This window comes from Mesoplodon bidens (assembly GCF_964165515.1).
Source record: "Mesoplodon bidens genome assembly, contig: HAP1_SCAFFOLD_58, whole genome shotgun sequence".
NCBI lineage: Eukaryota > Metazoa > Chordata > Mammalia > Artiodactyla > Ziphiidae > Mesoplodon > Mesoplodon bidens.
The window spans coordinates 2,759,619-2,780,549 of record NW_027671866.1 but is presented as its reverse complement, the minus strand read 5'-3'; the positions used below and the strand labels follow the sequence as shown (position 1 = coordinate 2,780,549).

Sequence of the window (20,931 nt, the reverse complement as noted above, 5' to 3'; positions counted from 1 at the left end):
CTGCAGTGGCCTGGACGGATCCGCTTTCTCCTGGATCCTCGATGGTGGCTCCCGCCAGGCCCACGGTCATCCCTGCCGCCGAACCTTCGGCGCCTTTCAGGGATGCAGGTGACCCCCGGGTGGCATGATGGATTCCCTCTCCCACCACATAAGCACAAGACGTGGCTCCAGTCACGTCACGAAGCTTGTGAAGCCCAACCTCATCCTGATCCCTTTCTCTGTGGAGCTCTGTGGTCTGAGCCAAGGTTAGGAGAGTCAGGTAAGATTGAGATGACAGAAAGTGAGCTCAGAACTGTCCGCTCCTCTCTCATCCTGGAGCTGAGCAACTCAAGGCCTTATACTTAGAATAACCTTTGAAATCACCCAGTCTAAGCTCCCATTGGATGCAAGACCCCATCTACTGCACCCCTGTCAAACGGCCACTTCACTTTACTTGAACAGTCCCAGGGTCAGGGAGAGCACTGATACAATTCTCCATGATGATATACACTTTAACTTTATACCCTTGTGCTTCTCTCTCTGCAGGACAGATTCCTAGAAGTGGGGTTCCTGGGTCAAGGGATGCACACCTTGTACATTTTGGTGACTCCACGGGTTGGGCTGATTTGAGTCAGCGTGTCGGACTCCCGGGGAGACACAATGAAGGAAGGACTTCCTAACTGTGAATGATGTTCCCCACCTGCTGAGACTACCTGGGCTGGGGTAAGTGTTCAGGAAGAGACCAGACAGTCAGGATGCTGTAGAAGGGATTACAGCCCTGGTGATGAGACCAGTGCAGCCGAGATGATACCTAAGGTCTCTCTGAAATTCGGCCTTGTGGGCCAAGGTGGAGAAGTACTCAGAACCTCTCCAGTGTGGTGACTCCCGTAGTGATAGCTCGTTTGTCCCTGACCCTTTTCAACGGTAGAAGGTATTTCCCAGGCGAGTCTCAGAGAGCACCAAAGGCTATGAAGGACCAGCTTTGCCCTGCTCTCCCGAAGCGCCCTGCCCCGTGTTCTTGAGTCCCTGTCGGTGCTTACCACTAGGATTTTGGCATCTACTGTAGTCGCTGCATCTCCAGTTTGGAACATCGGGGTACTGCTGTAACTGTCTACCGGTGGTCTCAGGATATAGACAAGCTTTTCTCAGTAGGAAAAGAGGTCTTCTTGTGCGTCGGAAGAGGGGCACAGCTGCAGATAGAAAGTCCGGCCGGTAGCAAGATTCAGGCACAGCTGCTGTTTCTCCCGGGTGTGGATGGAGATCTTGACAAACTTCAAGGGGAGCAGCTTGGTGAGCTCTAGGGTCTTCACGGGCTTGCAACCTCTCCCCTTGGTGATCCCGGCACAGACTTTCCTTGGTCGGGCCAGCAGCATGACGTCAGGTAGTGGGAAGAGGGGGCTGGTGGATGCGACGCCCACAGTCACCGTTCGGACGCGGTTGTCTAGGTCAATCAGTTCTCCTTCCTTGCTGACCTGGATAAAGTCGCTCTCAAACATGGGAGCGTATTTGAAAATGTCATACTCTCCTCCCTCGTACAGTTGTCGTTGCAGGACCCCCATGGAGGTCCTCGACACCCCCACTGAACAGTAGCTATTGGCCGTGTAATGAGGTAATCTCTCACTGCTCATGGCTCTCTTCGTTCAAGACAGAGCCACCAGCCACAAATTGAGTCTCGGAGAGAGAGAGAGAGAGGGAACGAAAGCACCTCGTCACCTCCCTGCAGGACTCTGCCAGAGTCTCTTGACCCGACCCTATTTATACCGCAAGCCCTTTGTGACCCGTCACCATCGCATCACACACCCCTTTGTTGAGCCTCCAAGCCCCCACCCCCTTTGGGCAGGCTCACCAGCCTCCTCCTAAACCACCCACCACGTCCATAGGGAACAGGCTGACCCTGCCAGGGTATAGGTGTGGGTAGGCTGGATAGTCTTTCTACTCAAAAGGCTGAGGAAACCCTCTTGCTTTGGTAAATATCTGGGTGGTTTCCAGTCTTGTTGTTGTTACAAATCTCCATCATCTTGGCGCTTCTGCTGAATGATGTCCTGGGGATAAAATCCTGGAAGTGGACAGTGTACTTGCTAAGGGCAGACATCCTATGGGGATTGCTGTTCTCTGTGCCCCCAGCGTATATAGCACAGTGCTGGCAGGAACTTAGAAAGAGTGCTACCTGTCAGAGTCCCATTGGTACTGTCATTTCCAGGATATGGAGAATTTTCTCACCCATTTTCTCTTTTCAAGGAGGCTAACGTTTTATATTTATATTTTTTTACAGTTTTAGAAACTTTTTCTTTTGAAATATAACACACATTCATGAAAGTGAACAAAGCATAAATATATAGCTTAATGAGTAACAAGAAAGTGAGCAGCCTTGTAGCTGCCACCCAGAGCAAGGAATAGAACCCTGCCAGCCCCTCTTCTGCGTGCTCCCTCCCCACAAAGGGAACCCAACCTTGGCTTCTATTTTTTTCCTTTCCCCCCTTCTTTTTATTGACGTATATTTGATTTGCAATGTTGTGTTCCTTTCTGTTGTGTTAATTTCTTCTGTTAATTTCTGATTCAGTTTCATGTGTATTCTTTGTATATTTCATGTATAGTCTTTTTCCTATTCTTTTCCATTATGGTTGATCACAGGATACTGACTATAGCTCTCTGTGCTCTACAGTAGTTCCCTGCTGTTTATCCACACTGTAGTTTTTATCATCTAATCCCCAACTCCCAATCCTTCCCTGCCCCCAACCCCACTGAAAACCCCAAGTCTCTCTTCTATGTCTGGGAGTCTGTTTCTGTTTTGCAGATATGTTCATTTGCATCGTACTTTAGAGTCCATGTATAAGGGCTATCATATGGTGAGAAATGTTATTTTTTAAATAGGCTTCCCAGGTGATCCTTATGCATGTGAATGTTTGAGAACTACTGTCTTCCACTGTAAAGTTATGGCATACTGGGGCTGAAAGAGGCCCCCCAGACCTCCTAGCCCAGTGGTTTTCCAACTTGGCTGCTGCACAGTAGAATTATTGGGTGAGATTTTTAAAACTCCCAGTGCTGGAGGGCTTACCCCACTTAAATGTCATCAGAATGTCTGGGATTGGGGTCAGGCTATCAATGTTTTTTTCTTTGTTTGTTTGTTTGTTTTGAAGCTCCCCAGGGAACTCCCAACATACAACCAAGGGTAAGAATCACTGCAGCGGTCCAATCCATTGGTTTTACAGTTGGGGACCCCGTGGCTGCCCACCGAGGTACCATTACAGAGAGGCAGAGTGACCCAAGGGAGTCAGTGGCCCAGACAGGATAGGAACTCAGATTTCCTGACTCCTCGTTGGTGCTGCTTCTACCATAAAGATTGTGTCCCTTTGTTGAGCCAATGACAACCCTGATCCCCCCGTGTTCTGTTTTATCCTTCACAAAGTAAAATAACTCCCAATGGTTTGATTTCCTTACAAGCCAGAGAGAGTTTCTGTTTTCATAAGGTGAACCTCTGACCCCAGCTATGGCCTGAAGCTGAGCCCCGGCTGCAGACTTGTCCTCCCTCCACCCTAAGTGCCCTGGAGAAGCCTTGCTGGGAAAACAGGCTTCTCTTTCTGGCAGTGGCTATGCACGTGTGACCTTCGAGCAAGCGACGAAAACCTTTTTCTGTGCTTATTTCCTTGCCTTCTACAGAGTGCCCATAACCAAAGCAAAGTGCTTTGCTGAGAAAAGGATGGTTGTTCAATAACATAGCCTCGTGCTAGGCACAGAACGGACAGCCAATAAATACTTGATGAGTTAAGTAATTAATTCAGCAACGCAAGTATACACATCACACAGTCACTTCCCCCAGCTTGTCTTCTCCCCAAACTATTTACATATTAAATCTTATTTCAAAAGATTCGCAACCTCGCAATGAAAATTTCTGTAGAGTGCATCTATTTCCAGCCCTAGTGAATGGCTTAATGATACTTAATACCTATCTTGTACAACAAAATTTTGATTCCGGGGTCTCAGGCCAAAGCACAATTCGCACCACAGAAGTCACTGTCAAGTCACTACCAGGCGAGGGGACATAGAAAACACAAGATAGCATTTCTTTTGGAGTTGTATGGTTTCCTTTATTAGAGAAAGTAGGAATTGCCACTCTAGGGAAGGATCCAAGCCAACCGGGGCTTTGTCTACCTCCCAGTGGTCATGTGTGAGGCTTGGTGCTGAATGGGGAATAACTGAAGTGCCTAAAGACGGAGAGGATCTCACTGGCGGTCTTACTTAGAGTCCCCGAACTTGTGGCGGGCTGGCTCTTCCTCTGTCTGCGAGCTGTCCTCCCCTCCTTTGTCAACTTTGGGGTTTTCATGGCCGCATGAGGACCAGTGGGAGGATGCTTTCTGGGTCTTGCCCCTCGTGTCCTGTGGTGACCTTCACCTGCCCTGCGGTGATGGGAAATTTTCCTCGATGAAGACGTGTCCTTCTTTCCTTTTTTTCCTTCCAGGCTTCATCCCTGGTGTGGGAGACCTTCAGGCTTCCATCCCGTTCAGACGTGTAGCCTTCGCTCTGCAAGGTGGAGACCATGGGGGCTGCGACCTTCCCTTCAGCTCTTCCAGCAGCAGGCTTGCTGGTTGTGACTGCAGCTGGCAACACCATGCTCATGCTGCTCTCTGGACCATCTGCCCCCGTCGAAGATATGCTGGCAACACCCGCTGAGACCAGGTTCGTGTCCTGCAGGGATAGGCTGGCAGCACCTGCAGTGGCCTGGATGGATCCACTTTCTCCTGGATCCTCGATGGTGGCTCCCGCCAGGCCCACGGTCATCCCTGCCGCCGATCCTTCGGCGCCTTTCAGGGCTGCAGGTGACCCACGGGGGGCATGATGTATTCCCTCTCCCACCACATAAGCACAAGACGTGGCTCCAGTCACATCACGAAGCTTGTGAAGCCCAACCTCATCCTGATCCCTTTCTCTGTGGAGCTCTGTGGTCTGAGCCAAGGTTAGGAGAGTCAGGTAAGATTGAGATGACAGAAAGTGAGCTCAGAACTTTCCGCTCCTCTCTCATCCTGGAGCTGAGCAACTCAAGGCCTTATACTTAGAATAACCTTTGAAATCACCCAGTCTAAGCTCCCATTGGATGCAAGACCCCATCTACTGCACCCCTGTCAAACGGCCACTCCACTTTACTTGAACAGTCCCAGGGTCAGGGAGAGCACTGATACAATTCTCCATGATGATATACACTTTAACTTTATACCCTTGTGCTTCTCTCTCTGCAGGACAGATTCCTAGAAGGGGGTTCCTGGGTCAAGGGATGCACACCTTGTACATTTTGGTGACTCCACGGGTGGGGCTTATTTGAGTCAGCGTGTCGGAGTCCCGGGGAGACACAATGAAGGAAGGACTTCCTAACTGTGAATGATGTTCCCCACCTGCTGAGACTACCTGGGCTGGGGTAAGTGTTCAGGAAGAGACCAGACAGTCAGGATGCTGTAGAAGGGATTACAGCCCTGGTGATGAGACCAGTGCAGCCGAGATGATACCTAAGGTCTCTCTGAAACTCGGCCTCGTGGGACAAGGTGGAGAAGCACTCAGAACCTCTCCAGTGTGGTGACTCCCGTAGTGATAGCTCGTTTGTCCCTGACCCTTTTCAACGGTAGAAGGTATTTCGCAGGCGAGTCTCAGAGAGCACCAAAGGCTATGAAGGACCAGTTTGCCCTGCTCTCCCGAAGTGCCCTGCCCCGTGTTCTTGAGTCCCTGTCGGTGCTTACCACTAGGATTTTGGCATCCTCTGTAGTCGCTGCATCTCCAGTTTGGAACATCGGGGTACTGCTGTAACTGTCTACCGGTGGTCTCAGGATATAGACAGGCTTTTCCCAGTAGGAAAAGAGGTCTTCTTGTGCGTCGGCAGAGGGGCACAGCTGCAGATAGAAAGTCCGGACTGTAGCAAGATTCAGGCACAGCTGCTGTTTCTCCCGGTTGTGGATGGAGATCTTGACAAACTTCAAGGGGAGCAGCTAGGTGAGCTCTAGGGTCTTCACGGGCTTGCAACCTCTCCCCTTGGTGATCCCGGCACAGACTTTCCTTGGACGGGCCAGCAGCATGACGTCAGGTAGTGGGAAGAGGGGGCTGGTGGATGCGACGCCCACAGTCACCGTTCGGACGCGGTTGTCTAGGTCAATCAGTTCTCCTTCCTTGCTGACCTGGATAAAGTCGCTCTCAAACATGGGAGCCTACTTGAAAATGTCATACTCTCCTCCCTCGTACAGTTGTCGTTGGAGGACCCCCATGGAGGTCCTCGAAACCCCCACTGAACTGTAGCTATTGGCCGTGTAATGAGGTAAACTCTCACTGCTCATGGCTCTCTTCGTTCAAGACAGAGCCACCAGCCACAAATAGAGTCTCGGAGAGAGAGAGAGAGAGGGAACGAAAGCACCTCGTCACCTCCCTGCAGGACTCTGCCAGAGTCTCTTGACCCAACCCTATTTATACCGCGAGCCCTTTGTGACCCGTCACCATCGCATCACACACCCCTTTGTTGAGCCTCCAAGACCCCACCCCCTTGGGGCAGGCTCACCAGCCTCCCCCTAAACCAACCACCACGTCCATAGGGAACAGGCTGACCCTGCCAGGGTATAGGTGTGGGTAGGCTGGATAGTCTTTCTACTCAAAAGTTTGAGGAAACCCTCTTGCTTTGGTAAATATCTGGGTGGTTTCCAGTCTTGTTGTTGTTACAAATCTCCATCATCTTGGCGCTTCTGCTGAATGATGTCCTGGGGATAAAATCCTGGAAGTGGACAGTGTACTTGCTAAGGGCAGACATCCTATGGGGATTGCTGTTCTCTGTGCCCCCAGCGTATATAGCACAGTGCTGGCAGGAACTTAGAAAGAGTGCTACCTGTCAGAGTCCCATTGGTACTGTCATTTCCAGGATATGGAGAATTTTCTCACCCATTTTCTCTTTTCAAGGATGCTAACGTTTTATATTTATATTTTTTTACAGATTTAGAAACTTTTTCTTGTGAAATATAACACACATTCATGAAAGTGAACAAACCCTAAATATATAGCTTAATGAGTAACAAGAAAGTGAGCAGCCTTGTAGCTGCCACCCAGAGCAAGGAATAGAACCCTGCCAGCCCCTCTTCTGCGTGCTCCCTCCCCACAAAGGGAACCCAACCTTGGCTTCTATTTTTTTCCTTTCCCCCCTTCTTTTTTATTGACGTATAGTTGATTTGCAATGTTGTGTTCCTTTCTGTTGTGTTAATTTCTTCTGTTAATTTCTGATTCAGTTTCATGTGTATTCTTTGTATATTTCATGTATAGTCTTTTTCCTATTCTTTTCCATTATGGTTGATCGCAGGATACTGACTATAGCTCTCTGTGCTCTACAGTAGGACCCTGCTGTTTATCCACCCTGTAGTTTGTATCTTCTAATCCCAAACTCCCAATCCTTCCCTGCCCCCAACTCCACTGAAAACCCCAAGTCTCTCTTCTATGTCTGGGAGTCTGTTTCTGTTTTGCAGATATGTTCATTTGCATCGTACTTTAGAGTCCATGTATAAGGGCTATCATATGGTGAGAAATGTTATTTTTTTAAATAGGCTTCCCACGTGATCCTTATGCATGTGAATGTTTGAGAACTACTGTCTTCCACTGTAAAGTTATGGCATACTGGGCCTGAAAGAGGCCCCCCAGACATCCTAGCCCTGTGGATTTCCAACTTGGCTGCTGCACAGTAGAATTATTGGGTGAGATTTTTAAAACTCCCAGTGCTGGAGGGCTTACCCCACTTAAATGTCATCAGAATCTCTGGGATTGGGGTCAGGCTATCAATGTTTTTTTGTTTGTTTGTTTGTTTGTTTTGAAGCTCCCCAGGGAACTCCCAACATACAACCAAGGGTAAGAATCACTGCAGCGGTCCAATCCATTGGTTTTACAATTGGGGACCCCGTGGCTGCCCACCGAGGTACCATTACAGAGTTGCAGAGTGACCCAAGAGAGTCAGTGGCCCAGACAGGATAGGAACTCAGATTTCCTGACTCCTCGTTGGTGCTGCTTCTACCATAAAGATTGTGTCCCTTTGTTGAGCCAATGACAACCCTGATCCCCCCGTGTTCTGTTTTATCCTACACAAAGTAAAATAACTCCCAATGGTTTGATTTCCTTACAAGCCAGAGAGAGTTTCTGTTTTCATAAGGTGAACCTCTGACCCCAGCTATGGCCTGAAGCTGAGCCCCGGCTGCAGACTTGTCCTCCCTCCACCCTAAGTGCCCTGGAGAAGCCTTGCTGGGAAAACAGTCTTCTCTTTCTGGCAGTGGCTATGCACGTGTGACCTTCGAGCAAGCGACGAAAACCTTTTTCTGTGCTTATTTCCTTGCCTTCTACAGAGTGCCCATAACCAAAGCAAAGTGCTTTGCTGAGAAAAGGATGGTTGTTCAATAACATAGCCTCGTGCTAGGCACAGAACGGACAGCCAATAAATACTTGATGAGTTAAGTAATTAATTCAGCAACGCAAGTATACACATCACACAGTCACTTCCCCCAGCTTGTCTTCTCCCCAAACTATTTACATATTAAATCTTATTTCAAAAGATTCGCAACCTCGCAATATAAATTTCTGTAGAGTGCATCTATTTCCAGCCCTAGTGAATGGCTTAATGATACTTAATACCTATCTTGTACAACAAAGTTTTGATTCTGGGGTCTCAGGCCAAAGCACAATTCGCACCACAGAAGTCACTGTCAAGTCACTACCAGGCGAGGGGACATAGAAAACACAAGATAGCATTTCTTTTGGAGTTGTATGGTTTCCTTTATTAGAGAAAGTAGGAATTGCCTCTCTAGGGAAGGATCCAAGCCAACCGGGGCTTTGTCTACCTCCCAGTGGTCATGTGTGAGCCTTGGGGCTGAATGGGGAATAACTGAAGCGCCTAAAGACGGAGAGGATCTCACTGGCGGTCTTACTTAGAGTCCCCGAACTGGTGGCGGGCTGGCTCTTCCTCCGTCTGCGAGCTGTCCTCCCCTCCTTTGTCAACTTTGGGGTTTTCATGGCCGCATGAGGACCAGTGGGAGGATGCTTTCTGGGTCTTGCCCCTCGTGTCCTGTGGTGACCTTCACCTGCCCTGCGGTGATGGGAACTTTTCCTCGATGAAGACGTGTCCTTCTTTCCTTTTTTTCCTTCCAGGCTTCATCCCTGGGGTGGGAGACCTTCTGGCTTCCATCCCGTTCAGACGTGTAGCCTTCGCTCTGCAAGGTGGAGACCATGGGGGCTGCGACCTTCCCTTCAGCTCTTCCAGCAGCAGGCTTGCTGGTTGTGACTGCAGCTGGCAACACCATGCTCATGCTGCTCTCTGGACCATCTGCCCCCGTCGAGGATATGCTGGCAACACCCGCCGAGACCAGGTTCGTGTCCTGCAGGGATAGGCTGGCAGCACCTGCAGTGGCCTGGACGGATCCGCTTTCTCCTGGATCCTCGATGGTGGCTCCCGCCAGGCCCACGGTCATCCCTGCCGCCGATCCTTCGGCGCCTTTCAGGGCTGCAGGTGACCCACGGGGGGCATGATGTATTCCCTCTCCCACCACATAAGCACAAGACGTGGCTCCAGTCACGTCACGAAGCTTGTGAAGCCCAACCTCATCCTGATCCCTTTCTCTGTGGAGCTCTGTGGTCTGAGCCAAGGGGAGGAGAGACAGGTAAGATAGAGATGACAGAAAGTGAGCTCAGAACTGTCCGCTCCTCTCTCATCCTGGAGCTGAGCAACTCAAGGCCTTATACTTAGAATAACCTTTGAAATCACCCAGTCTAAGCTCCCATTGGATGCAATACCCCATCTACTGCACCCCTGTCAAACGGCCACTCCAATTTACTTGACCAGTCCAAGGGTCCCGGAGAGCACTGATACAATTCTCCATGATGATATACACTTTAACTTTATACCCTTGTGCTTCTCTCTCTGCAGGACAGATTCCTAGAAGTGGGGTTCCTGGGTCAAGGGATGCACACCTTGTACATTTTGGTGACTCCACGGGTTGGGCTGATTTGAGTCAGCGTGTCGGAGTCCCAGGGAGACACAATGAAGGAAGAACTTCCTAACTGTGAATGATGTTCCCCACCTGCTGAGACTACCTGGGCTGGGGTAAGTGTTCAGGAAGAGACCAGACAGTCAGGATGCTGTAGAAGGGATTACAGCCCTGGTGATGAGACCAGTGCAGCCGAGATGATACCTAAGGTCTCTCTGAAACTCGGCCTCGTGGGACAATGTGGAGAAGCACTCGGAACCTCTACCGTGTGGTGACTCCCGTAGTGATAGCTCGTTTGTCCCTGACCCTTTTCAACGGTAGAAGGTATTTCCCAGGCGAGTCTCAGAGAGCACCAAAGGCTATGAAGGACCAGCTTTGCCCTGCTCTCCCGAAGCTCTCTGCCCCGTGTTCTTGAGTCCCTATCGGTACTTACCACGAGGATTTTGGCATCCTCTGTAGTCGCTGCATCTTCAGTTTGGAGCATCGGGTTACTGCTGTAACTGTCTACCGGTGGTCTCAGGATATAGACAAGCTTTTCCCAATAGGAAAAGAGGTCTTCTTGTGCGTCGGAAGAGGGGCACAGCTGCAGATAGAAAGTCCGGCCGGTAGCAAGATTCAGGCACAGCTGCTGTTTCTCCCGGTTGTGGATGGAGATCTTGACAAATTTCAAGGGGAGAAGCTTGGTGAGTTCTAGGGTCTTCACGGGCTTGCAACCTCTCCCCTTGGTGACCCCGGCACAGACATTCCTTGGTCGGGCCAGCAGCATGACGTCAGGTAGTGGGAAGAGGGGGCTGGTGGATGCGACGCCCACAGTCACTGTTCGGACGCGGTTGTCTAGGTCAATCAGTTCTCCTTCCTTGCTGACCTGGATAAAGTCGGTCTCAAACATGGGAGAGTACTTGAAAATGTCATACTCTCCTCCCTCGTACAGTTGTCGTTGCAGGACCCCCATGGAGGTCCTCGACACCCCCACTGAACAGTAGCTATTGGCCGTGTAATGAGGTAAACTCTCACGGCTCATGGCTCTCTTCGTTCAAGACAGAGCCACCAGCCACAAATTGAGTCTCGGAGAGAGAGAGAGAGAGGGAACGAAAGCACCTCGTCACCTCCCTGCAGGACTCTGCCAGAGTCTCTTGACCCGACCCTATTTCTACCGCAAGCCCTTTGTGACCCGTCACCATCGCATTACACACCCCTTTGGTGAGCCTCCAAGCCCCCACTCCCTTGTGGCAGGCTCACCAGCCTCCCCCTAAACCAACCACCACGTCCATAGGGAACAGGCTGACCCTGCCAGGGTATACGTGTGGGTAGGCTGCATAGTCTTTCTACTCAAAAGGTTGAGAAAACCCTCCTGCCTTTGTAAATATCTGGGTGGTTTCCAGTCTTGTTGTTGTTACAAATCTCCATCATCTTGGCCCTTCTGCTGAATGATGTCCTGGGGATAAAATCCTGGAAGTGGACCGTGTACTTGCTAAGGGCAGGCATCCTATGGGGATTGCTGTTCTCTGTGCCCCCAGCGTATATAGCACAGTGCTGGCAGGAACTTAGAAAGAGTGCTACCTGTCAGAGTCCCATTGGTACTGTCATTTCCAGGATATGGAGAATTTTCTCACCCATTTTCTCTTTTCAAGGAGGCTAACGTTTTATATTTATATTTTTTTACAGTTTTAGAAACTGTTTTTCTTGTGAAATATAACACACATTCATGAAAGTGCACAAACCATAAATATATAGCTTAATGAGTAACAAGAATGTGAGCAGCCTTGTAGCTGCCACCCAGAACAAGAAATAGAACCCTGCCAGCCCCTCTTCTGCGTGCTCCCTCCCCACAAAGGGAACCCAACCTTGGCTTCTAGTTTTTTCCTTTCCCCCCTTCTTTTTTATTGACGTATAGTTGATTTGCAATGTTGTGTTCCTTTCTGTTGTGTTAATTTCTTCTGTTAATTTCTGATTCAGTTTCATGTGTATTCTTTGTATATTTCATGTATAGTCTTTTTCCTATTCTTTTCCTTTATGGTTGATCACAGGATACTGACTATAGCTCTCTGTGCTCTACAGTAGGACCCTGCTGTTTATCCACCCTGTAGTTTGTATCTGCTAATCCCAAACTCCCAATCCTTCCCTGCCCCCAACCCCACTGAAAACCCCAAGTCTCTCTTCTATGTCTGGGAGTCTGTTTCTGTTTTGCAGATATGTTCATTTGCATCGTACTTTAGAGTCCATGTATAAGGGCTATCATATGGTGAGAAATGTGATTTTTTAAATAGGCTTCCCAGGTCATCCTCATGAATGTGAATGTTTGAGAACTACTGTCTTCCACTGTAAAGTTATGGCATACTGGGGCTGAAAGAGGCCCCCCAGACCTCCTAGCCCAGTGGTTTTCCAACTTGGCTGCTGCACAGTAGAATTATTGGGTGAGATTTTTAAAACTCCCAGTGCTGGAGGGCTTACCCCACTTAAATGTCATCAGAATCTCTGGGATTGGGGTCAGGCTATCAATGTTTTTTTGTTTGTTTGTTTGTTTGTTTTGAAGCTCCCCAGGGAACTCCCAACATACAACCAAGGGTAAGAATCACTGCAGCGGTCCAATCCATTGGTTTTACAGTTGGGGACCCCGTGGCTGCCCACCGAGGTACCATTACAGAGAGGCAGAGTGACCCAAGAGAGTCAGTGGCCCAGACAGGATAGGAACTCAGATTTCCTGACTCCTCGTTGGTGCTGCTTCTACCATAAAGATTGTGTCCCTTTGTTGAGCCAATGACAACCCTGATCCCCCCGTGTTCTGTTTTATCCTTCACAAAGTAAAATAACTCCCAATGGTTTGATTTCCTTACAAGCCAGAGAGAGTTTCTGTTTTCATAAGGTGAACCTCTGACCCCAGCTATGGCCTGAAGCTCAGCCCCGGCTGCAGACTTGTCCTCCCTCCACCCTAAGTGCCCTGGAGAAGCCTTGCTGGGAAAACAGGCTTCTCTTTCTGGCAGTGGCTATGCACGTGTGACCTTCGAGCAAGCGACGAAAACCTTTTTCTGTGCTTATTTCCTTGCCTTCTACAGAGTGCCCATAACCAAAGCAAAGTGCTTTGCTGAGAAAAGGATGGTTGTTCAATAACATAGCCTCGTGCTAGGCACAGAACAGACAGCCAATAAATACTTGATGAGTTAAGTAATTAATTCAGCAACGCAAGTATACACTTCACACAGTCACTTCCCCCAGCTTGTCTTCTCCCCAAACTATTTACATATTAAATCTTATTTCAAAAGATTCGCAACCTCGCAATGAAAATTTCTGTAGAGTGCATCTATTTCCAGCCCTAGTGAATGGCTTAATGATACTTAATACCTATCTTGTACAACAAAATTTTGATTCTGGGGTCTCAGGCCAAAGCACAATTCGCACCACAGAAGTCACTGTCAAGTCACTACCAGGCGAGGGGACATAGAAAACACAAGATCGCATTTCTTTTGGAGTTGTATGGTTTCCTTTATTAGAGAAAGTAGGAATTGCCTCTCTAGGGAAGGATCCAAGCCAACCGGGGCTTTGTCTACCTCCCAGTGGTCATGTGTGAGCCTTGGTGCTGAATGGGGAATGACTGAAGCGCCTAAAGACGGAGCGGATCTCACTGGCGGTCTTACTTAGAGTCCCCGAACTGGTGGCGGGCTGGCTCTTCCTCCGTCTGCGAGCTGTCCTCCCCTCCTTTGTCAACTTTGGGGTTTTCATGGCCGCATGAGGACCAGTGGGAGGATGCTTTCTGGGTCTTGTCCCCTCGTGTCCTGTGGTGACCTTCACCTGCCCTGCGGTGATGGGAACTTTTCCTCGATGAAGACGTGTCCTTCTTTCCTTTTTTTCCTTCCAGGCTTCATCCCTGGGGTGGGAGACCTTCTGGCTTCCATCCCGTTCAGACGTGTAGCCTTCGCTCTGCAAGGTGGAGACCATGGGGGCTGCGACCTTCCCTTCAGCTCTTCCAGCAGCAGGCTTGCTGGTTGTTACTGCAGCTGGCAACACCATGCACATGCTGCTCTCTGGACCATCTGCCCCCGTCGAGGATATGCTGGCAACACCCGCCGAGACCAGGTTCGTGTCCTGCAGGGATAGGCTGGCATCACCTGCAGTGGCCTGGCCGGATCCGTTTTCTCCTGGATCCTCGATGGTGGCTCCCGCCAGGCCCACGGTCATCCCTGCCGCCGATCCTTCGGCGCCTTTCAGGGCTGCAGGTGACCCACGGGGGGCATGATGGATTCCCTCTCCCACCACATAAGCACAAGACGTGGCTCCAGTCACGTCACGAATCTTGTGAAGCCCAACCTCATCCTGATCCCTTTCTCTGTGGAGCTCTGTGGTCTGAGCCAAGGGGAGGAGAGACAGGTAAGATAGAGATGACAGAAAGTGAGCTCAGAACTGTCCGCTCCTCTCTCATCCTGGAGCTGAGCAACTCAAGGCCTTATACTTAGAATAACCTTTGAAATCACCCAGTCTAAGCTCCCATTGGATGCAAGACCCCATCTACTGCACCCCTGTCAAACGGCCACTCCACTTTACTTGAACAGTCCAAGGGTCAGGGAGAGCACTGATACAATTCTCCATGATGATATACACTTTAACTTTATACCCTTGTGCTTCTCTCTCTGCAGGACAGATTCCTAGAAGTGGGGTTCCTGGGTCAAGGGATGCACACCTTGTATATTTTGGTGACTCCACGGGTTGGGGTGATTTGAGTCAGCGTGTTGGAGTCCCGGGGAGACACAATGAAGGAAGGACTTCCTAACTGTGAATGATGTTCCCCACCTGCTGAGACTACCTGGGCTGGGGTAAGTGTTCAGGAAGAGACCAGACAGTCAGGATGCTGTAGAAGGGATTACAGCCCTGGTGATGAGACCAGTGCAGCCGAGATGATACCTAAGGTCTCTCTGAAAATCGGCCTCGTGGGACAAGGTGGAGAAGCACTCGGAACCTCTCCCGTGTGGTGACTCCCATAGTGATAGCTCGTTTGTCCCTGACGCTTTTCAACGGTAGAAGGTATTTCCCAGGCGAGTCTCAGAGAGCACCAAAGGCTATGAAGGACCAGCTTTGCCTTGCTCTCCTGAAGCGCCCTGCCCCGTGTTCTTGAGTCCATATCGGTACTTACCACTAGGATTTTGGCATCCTCTGTAGTCGCTGCATCTCCAGTTTGGAGCATCGGGTTACTGCTGTAACTGTCTACCGGTGGTCTCAGGATATAGACAAGCTTTTCCCAATAGGAAAAGAGGTCTTCTTGTGCGTCGGAAGAGGGGCACCGCTGCAGATGGCAAGTCCGGCCGGTAGCAAGATTCAGGCACAGCTGCTGTTTCTCCCGGTTGTGGATGGAGATCTTGACAAACTTCAAGGGGAGCAGCTTGGTGAGCTCTAGGGTCTTCACGGGCTTGCAACCTCTCCCCTTGGTGATCCCGGCACAGACTTTCCTTGGTCGGGCCAGCAGCATGACGTCAGGTAGTGGGAAGAGGGGGCTGGTGGATGCGACGCCCACAGTCACCGTTCGGACACGGTTGTCTAGGTCAATCAGTTCTCCTTCCTTGCTGACCTGGATAAAGTCGCTCTCAAACATGGGAGCGTAATTGAAAATGTCATACTCTCCTTCCTCGTACAGTTGTCGTTGCAGGACCCCCATGGAGGTCCTCGACACCCCCACTGAACAGTAGCTATTGGCCGTGTAATGAGGTAAACTCTCACTGCTCATGGCTCTCTTCGTTCAAGACAGAGCCACCAGCCACAAATTGAGTCTCGGAGAGAGAGAGAGAGAGGGAACGAAAGCACCTCGTCACCTCCCTGCAGGACTCTGCCAGAGTCTCTTGACCCGACCCTATTTATACCGCAAGCCCTTTGTGACCCGTCACCATCGCATTACACACCCCTTTGGTGAGCCTCTAAGCCCCCACCCCCTTGGGGCAGGCTCACCAGCCTCCCCCTAAACCAACCACCACGTCCATAGGGAACAGGCTGACCCTGCCAGGGTATAGGTGTGGGTAGGCTGGATAGTCTTTCTACTCAAAAGGTTGAGAAAACCCTCCTGCCTTTGTAAATATCTGGGTGGTTTCCAGTCTTGTTGTTGTTACAAATCTCCATCATCTTGGCGCTTCTGCTGAATGATGTCCTGGGGATAAAATCCTGGAAGTGGACCGTGTACTTGCTAAGGGCAGGCATCCTATGGGGATTGCTGTTCTCTGTGCCCCCAGCGTATATAGCACAGTGCTGGCAGGAACTTAGAAAGAGTGCTACCTGTCAGAGTCCCATTGGTACTGTCATTTCCAGGATATGGAGAATTTTCTCACCCATTTTCTCTTTTCAAGGAGGCTAACGTTTTATATTTATATTTTTTTACAGTTTTAGAAACTGTTTTTCTTGTGAAATATAACACACATTCATGAAAGTGCACAAACCATAAATATATAGCTTAATGAGTAACAAGAAAGTGAGCTGCCCTGTAGCTGCCACCCAGAGCAAGGAATAGAACCATGCCAGCCCCTCTTCTGCGTGCTCCCTCCCCACAAAGGGAACCCAACCTTGGCTTCTATTTTTTTCCTTTCCCCCCTTCTTTTTTATTGACGTATAGTTGATTTACAATGTTGTGTTCCTTTCTCTTCTGTTAATTTCTTCTGTTAATTTCTGATTCAGTTTCATGTGTATTCTTTGTATATTTCATGTATAGTCTTTTTCCTATTCTTTTCCATTATGGTTGATCACAGGATACTGACTATAGCTCTCTGTGCTCTACAGTAGGACCCTGCTGTTTATCCACCCTGTACTTTGTATCTGCTAATCCCAAACTCCCAATCCTTCCCTGCCCCCAACCCCACTGAAAACCCCAAGTCTCTCTTCTATGTCTGGGATTCTGTTTCTGTTTTGCAGATATGTTCATTTGCATCGTACTTTAGAGTCCATGTATAAGGGCTATCATATGGTGAGAAATGTTATTTTTTAAATAGGCTTCCCAGGTCATCCTTATGCATGTGAATATTTGAGAACTACTGTCTTCCACTGTAAAGTTATGGCATACTGGGGCTGAAAGAGGCCCCCTAGACCTCCTAGCCCAGTGGTTTTCCAACTTGGCTGCTGCACAGTAGAATTATTGGGTGAGCTTTTTAAAACTCCCAGTGCTGGAGGGCTTACCCCACTTAAATGTCATCAGAATCTCTGGGATTGGGGTCAGGCTATCAAGGTTTTTTTTTTTGTTTGTTTGTTTGTTTTGAAGCTCCCCAGGGAACTCCCAACATACAACCAAGGGTAAGAATCACTGCAGCGGTCCAATCCATTGGTTTTACAGTTGGGGACCCCGTGGCTGCCCACCGAGGTACCATTACAGAGAGGCAGAGTGACCCAAGAGAGTCAGTGGCCCAGACAGGATAGGAACTCAGATTTCCTGACTCCTCGTTGGTGCTGCTTCTACCATAAAGATTGTGTCCCTTTGTTGAGCCAATGACAACCCTGATCCCCCCGTGTTCTGTTTTATCCTACACAAAGTAAAATAACTCCCAATGGTTTGATTTCCTTACAAGCCAGAGAGAGTTTCTGTTTTCATAAGGTGAACCTCTGACCCCAGCTATGGCCTGAAGCTCAGCCCCGGCTGCAGACTTGTCCTCCCTCCACCCTAAGTGCCCTGGAGAAGCCTTGCTGGGAAAACAGGCTTCTCTTTCTGGCAGTGGCTATGCACGTGTGACCTTCGAGCAAGCGACGAAAACCTTTTTCTGTGCTTATTTCCTTGCCTTCTACAGAGTGCCCATAACCAAAGCAAAGTGCTTTGCTGAGAAAAGGATGGTTGTTCAATAACATAGCCTCGTGCTAGGCACAGCACGGACACGCAATAAATACTTGATGAGTTAAGTAATTAATTCAGCAACGCAAGTATACACATCACACAGTCACTTCCCCCAGCTTGTCTTCTCCCCAAACTATTTACATATTAAATCTTATTTCAAAAGATTCGCAACCTCGCAATGAAAATTTCTGTAGAGTGCATCTATTTCCAGCCCTAGTGAATGGCTTAATGATACTTAATACCTATCTTGTACAACAAAATTTTGATTCTGGGGTCTCAGGCCAAAGCACAATTCGCACCACAGAAGTCACTGTCAAGTCCCTACCAGGCGAGGGGACATAGAAAACACAAGATAGCATTTCTTTTGGAGTTGTATGGTTTCCTTTATTAGAGAAAGTAGGAATTGCCTCTCTAGGGAAGGATCCAAGCCAACCGGGGCTTTGTCTACCTCCCAGTGTTCATGTGTGAGCCTTGGTGCTGAATGGGGAATGACTGAAGCGCCTAAAGACGGAGCGGATCTCACTGGCGGTCTTACTTAGAGTCCCCGAACTGGTGGCGGGCTGGCTCTTCCTCCGTCTGCGAGCTGTCCTCCCCTCCTTTGTCAACTTTTGGGTTTTCATGGCCGCATGAGGACCAGTGGGAGGATGCTTTCTGGTTCTTGTCCCCTCGTGTCCTGTGGTGACCTTCACCTCTCCTGTGGTGATGGGAACTTTTCCTCGATGAAGACGTGTCCTTCTTTCCTTTTTTTCCTTCCAGGCTTCATCCCTGGGGTGGGAGACCTTCTGGCTTCCATCCCGTTCAGATGTGTAGCCTTCGTTCTGCAAGGTGGAGACCAGAGGGGCTGCGACCTTCCCTTCAGCTCTTCCAGCAGCAGGCTTGATGGTTGTGACTGCAGCTGGCAACACCATGCTCATGCTGCTCTCTGGACCATCTGCCCCCGTCGAGGATGTGCTGGCAACACCCGCCGAGACCAGGTTCGTGTCCTGCAGGGATAGGCTGGCAGCACCTGCAGTGGCCTGGCCGGATCCGCTTTCTCCTGGATCCTCGATGGTGGCTCCCGTCAGGCCCACGGTCATCCCTGCCACCGATCCTTCGGTGCCTTTCAGGGCTGCAGTTGATCCATGGGGGGCATGATGGATTCCCTCTCCCACCACATAAGCATAAGACGTGGCTCCAGTCACGCCATGAAGCTTGTGAAGCTCAACCTCATCCTGATCCCTTTCTCTGTGGAGCTCTGTGGTCTGAGCCAAGGGGAGGAGAGACAGGTAAGATAGAGATGACAGAAAGTGAGCTCAGAACTGTCCGCTCTTCTCTCATCCTGGAGCTGAGCAACTCAAGGCCTTATACTTAGAATAACCTTTGAAATCACCCAGTATAAGCTCTCATTGGATGCAAGACCCCATCTACTGCACCCCTGTCAAACGGCCACTCCACTTTACTTGAACAGTCCCAGGGTCCGGGAGAGCACTTATACAATTCTCCATGATGATATACACTTTAACTTTATACCCTTGTGCTTCTCTCTCTGCAGGACAGATTCCTAGAAGTGGGGTTCCTGGGTCAAGGGATGCACACCTTGTACATTTTGGTGACTCCACGGGTTGGGCTGATTTGAGTCAGCGTGTCGGACTCCCGGGGAGACACAATGAAGGAAGGACTTCCTAACTGTGAATGATGTTCCCCACCTGCTGAGACTACCTGGGCTGGGGTAAGTGTTCAGGAAGAGACCAGACAGTCAGGATGCTGTAGAAGGGATTACAGCCCTGGTGATGAGACCAGTGCAGCCGAGATGATACCTAAGGTCTCTCTGAAACTCGGCCTCGTGGGACAAGGTGGAGAAGCACTCGGAACCTCTCCCGTGTGGTGACTCCCGTAGTGATAGCTCGTTTGTCCCTGACCCTTTTCAACGGTAGAAGGTATTTCCCAGGCGAGTCTCAGAGAGCACCAAAGGCTATGAAGGACCAGCTTTGCCTTGCTCTCCCGAAGCGCCCTGCCACGTGTTCTTGAGTCCCTGTCGGTACTTACCACTAGGATTTTGGCATCCTCTGTAGTCGCTGCATCTCCAGTTTTGAGCATCGGGGTACTGCTGTAACTGTCTACCGGTGGTCTCAGGATATAGACAAGCTTTTCCCAGTAGGAAAAGAGGACTTCTTGTGCGTCGGAAGAGGGGCACAGCTGCAGATAGAAAGTCCGGCCGGTAGCAAGATTCAGGCACAGCTGCTGTTTCTCCCGGTTGTGGATGGAGATCTTGACAAACTTCAAGGGGAGCAGCTTGGTGAGCTCTAGGGTCTTCACGGGCTTGCAACCTCTCCCCTTGGTGATCCCAGCACAGACTTTCCTTGGTCGGGCCAGCAGCATGACGTCAGGTAGTGGGAAGAGGGGGCTGGTGGATGCGATGCCCACAGTCACCGTTCGGACGCGGTTGTCTAGGTCAATCAGTTCTCCTTCCTTGCTGACCTGGATAAAGTCGCTCTCAAACATGGGAGCGTACTTGAAAATGTCATACTCTCCTCCCTCGTACAGTTGTCGTTGCAGGACCCCCATGGAGGTCTTCGACACCCCCACTGAACAGTAGCTATTGGCCGTGTAATGAGGTAAACTCTCACTGCTCATGGCTCTCTTCGTTCAAGACAGAGCCACCAGCCACAAATTGAGTCTCGGAGAGAGAGAGAGAGAGGGAACGAAAGCACCTCGTCACCTCCCTGCAGGACTCTGCCAGAGTCTCTTGACCCGACCCTATTTATACCGCAAGCCCTTTGTGACCCGTCACCATCGCATCACACACCCCTTTGTTGAGCGTCCAAGCCCCCACCCCCTTGGGGAAGGCTCACCAACCTCCCCCTAAACCAACCACCACGTCCATAGGGAACAGGCTGACCCTGCCAGGGTATACGTGTGGGTAGGCTGGATAGACTTTCTACTCAAAAGGCTGAGGAAACCCTCTTGCTTTGGTAAATATTTGGGTGGTTTCCAGTCTTGTTGTTGTTACAAATCTCCATCATCTTGGCACTTCTGCTGAATGATGTCCTGGGGATAAAATCCTGGAAGTGGACCGTGTACTTGCTAAGGGCAGGCATCCTATGGGGATTGCTGTTCTCTGTGCCCCCAGCGTATATAGCACAGTGCTGGCAGGAACTTAGAAAGAGTGCTACCTGTCAGAGTCCCATTGGTACTGTCATTTCCAGGATA

At 49.9% G+C, this 20,931-nt stretch overlaps 1 protein-coding gene across 1 annotated transcript in view; it reads right to left on the bottom strand.

Moving 5' to 3' along the window:
* Window positions 1–20,355, bottom strand: part of LOC308610893 (Golgi-associated RAB2 interactor protein 3-like) — a gene marked incomplete at both ends in the record, with an annotated part of 29,662 nt that extends 9,307 nt beyond the window's left edge. Inside the window, 2 exons of the mRNA XM_081259886.1 lie at window positions 15,079–15,339; window positions 20,089–20,355. Of these exons, the coding sequence (XP_081116012.1) occupies window positions 15,079–15,339; window positions 20,089–20,355 (528 nt within the window). The remainder of the gene's footprint in view (window positions 1–15,078; window positions 15,340–20,088) is intronic.
* Window positions 20,356–20,931: the final 576 nt, after the last annotated feature.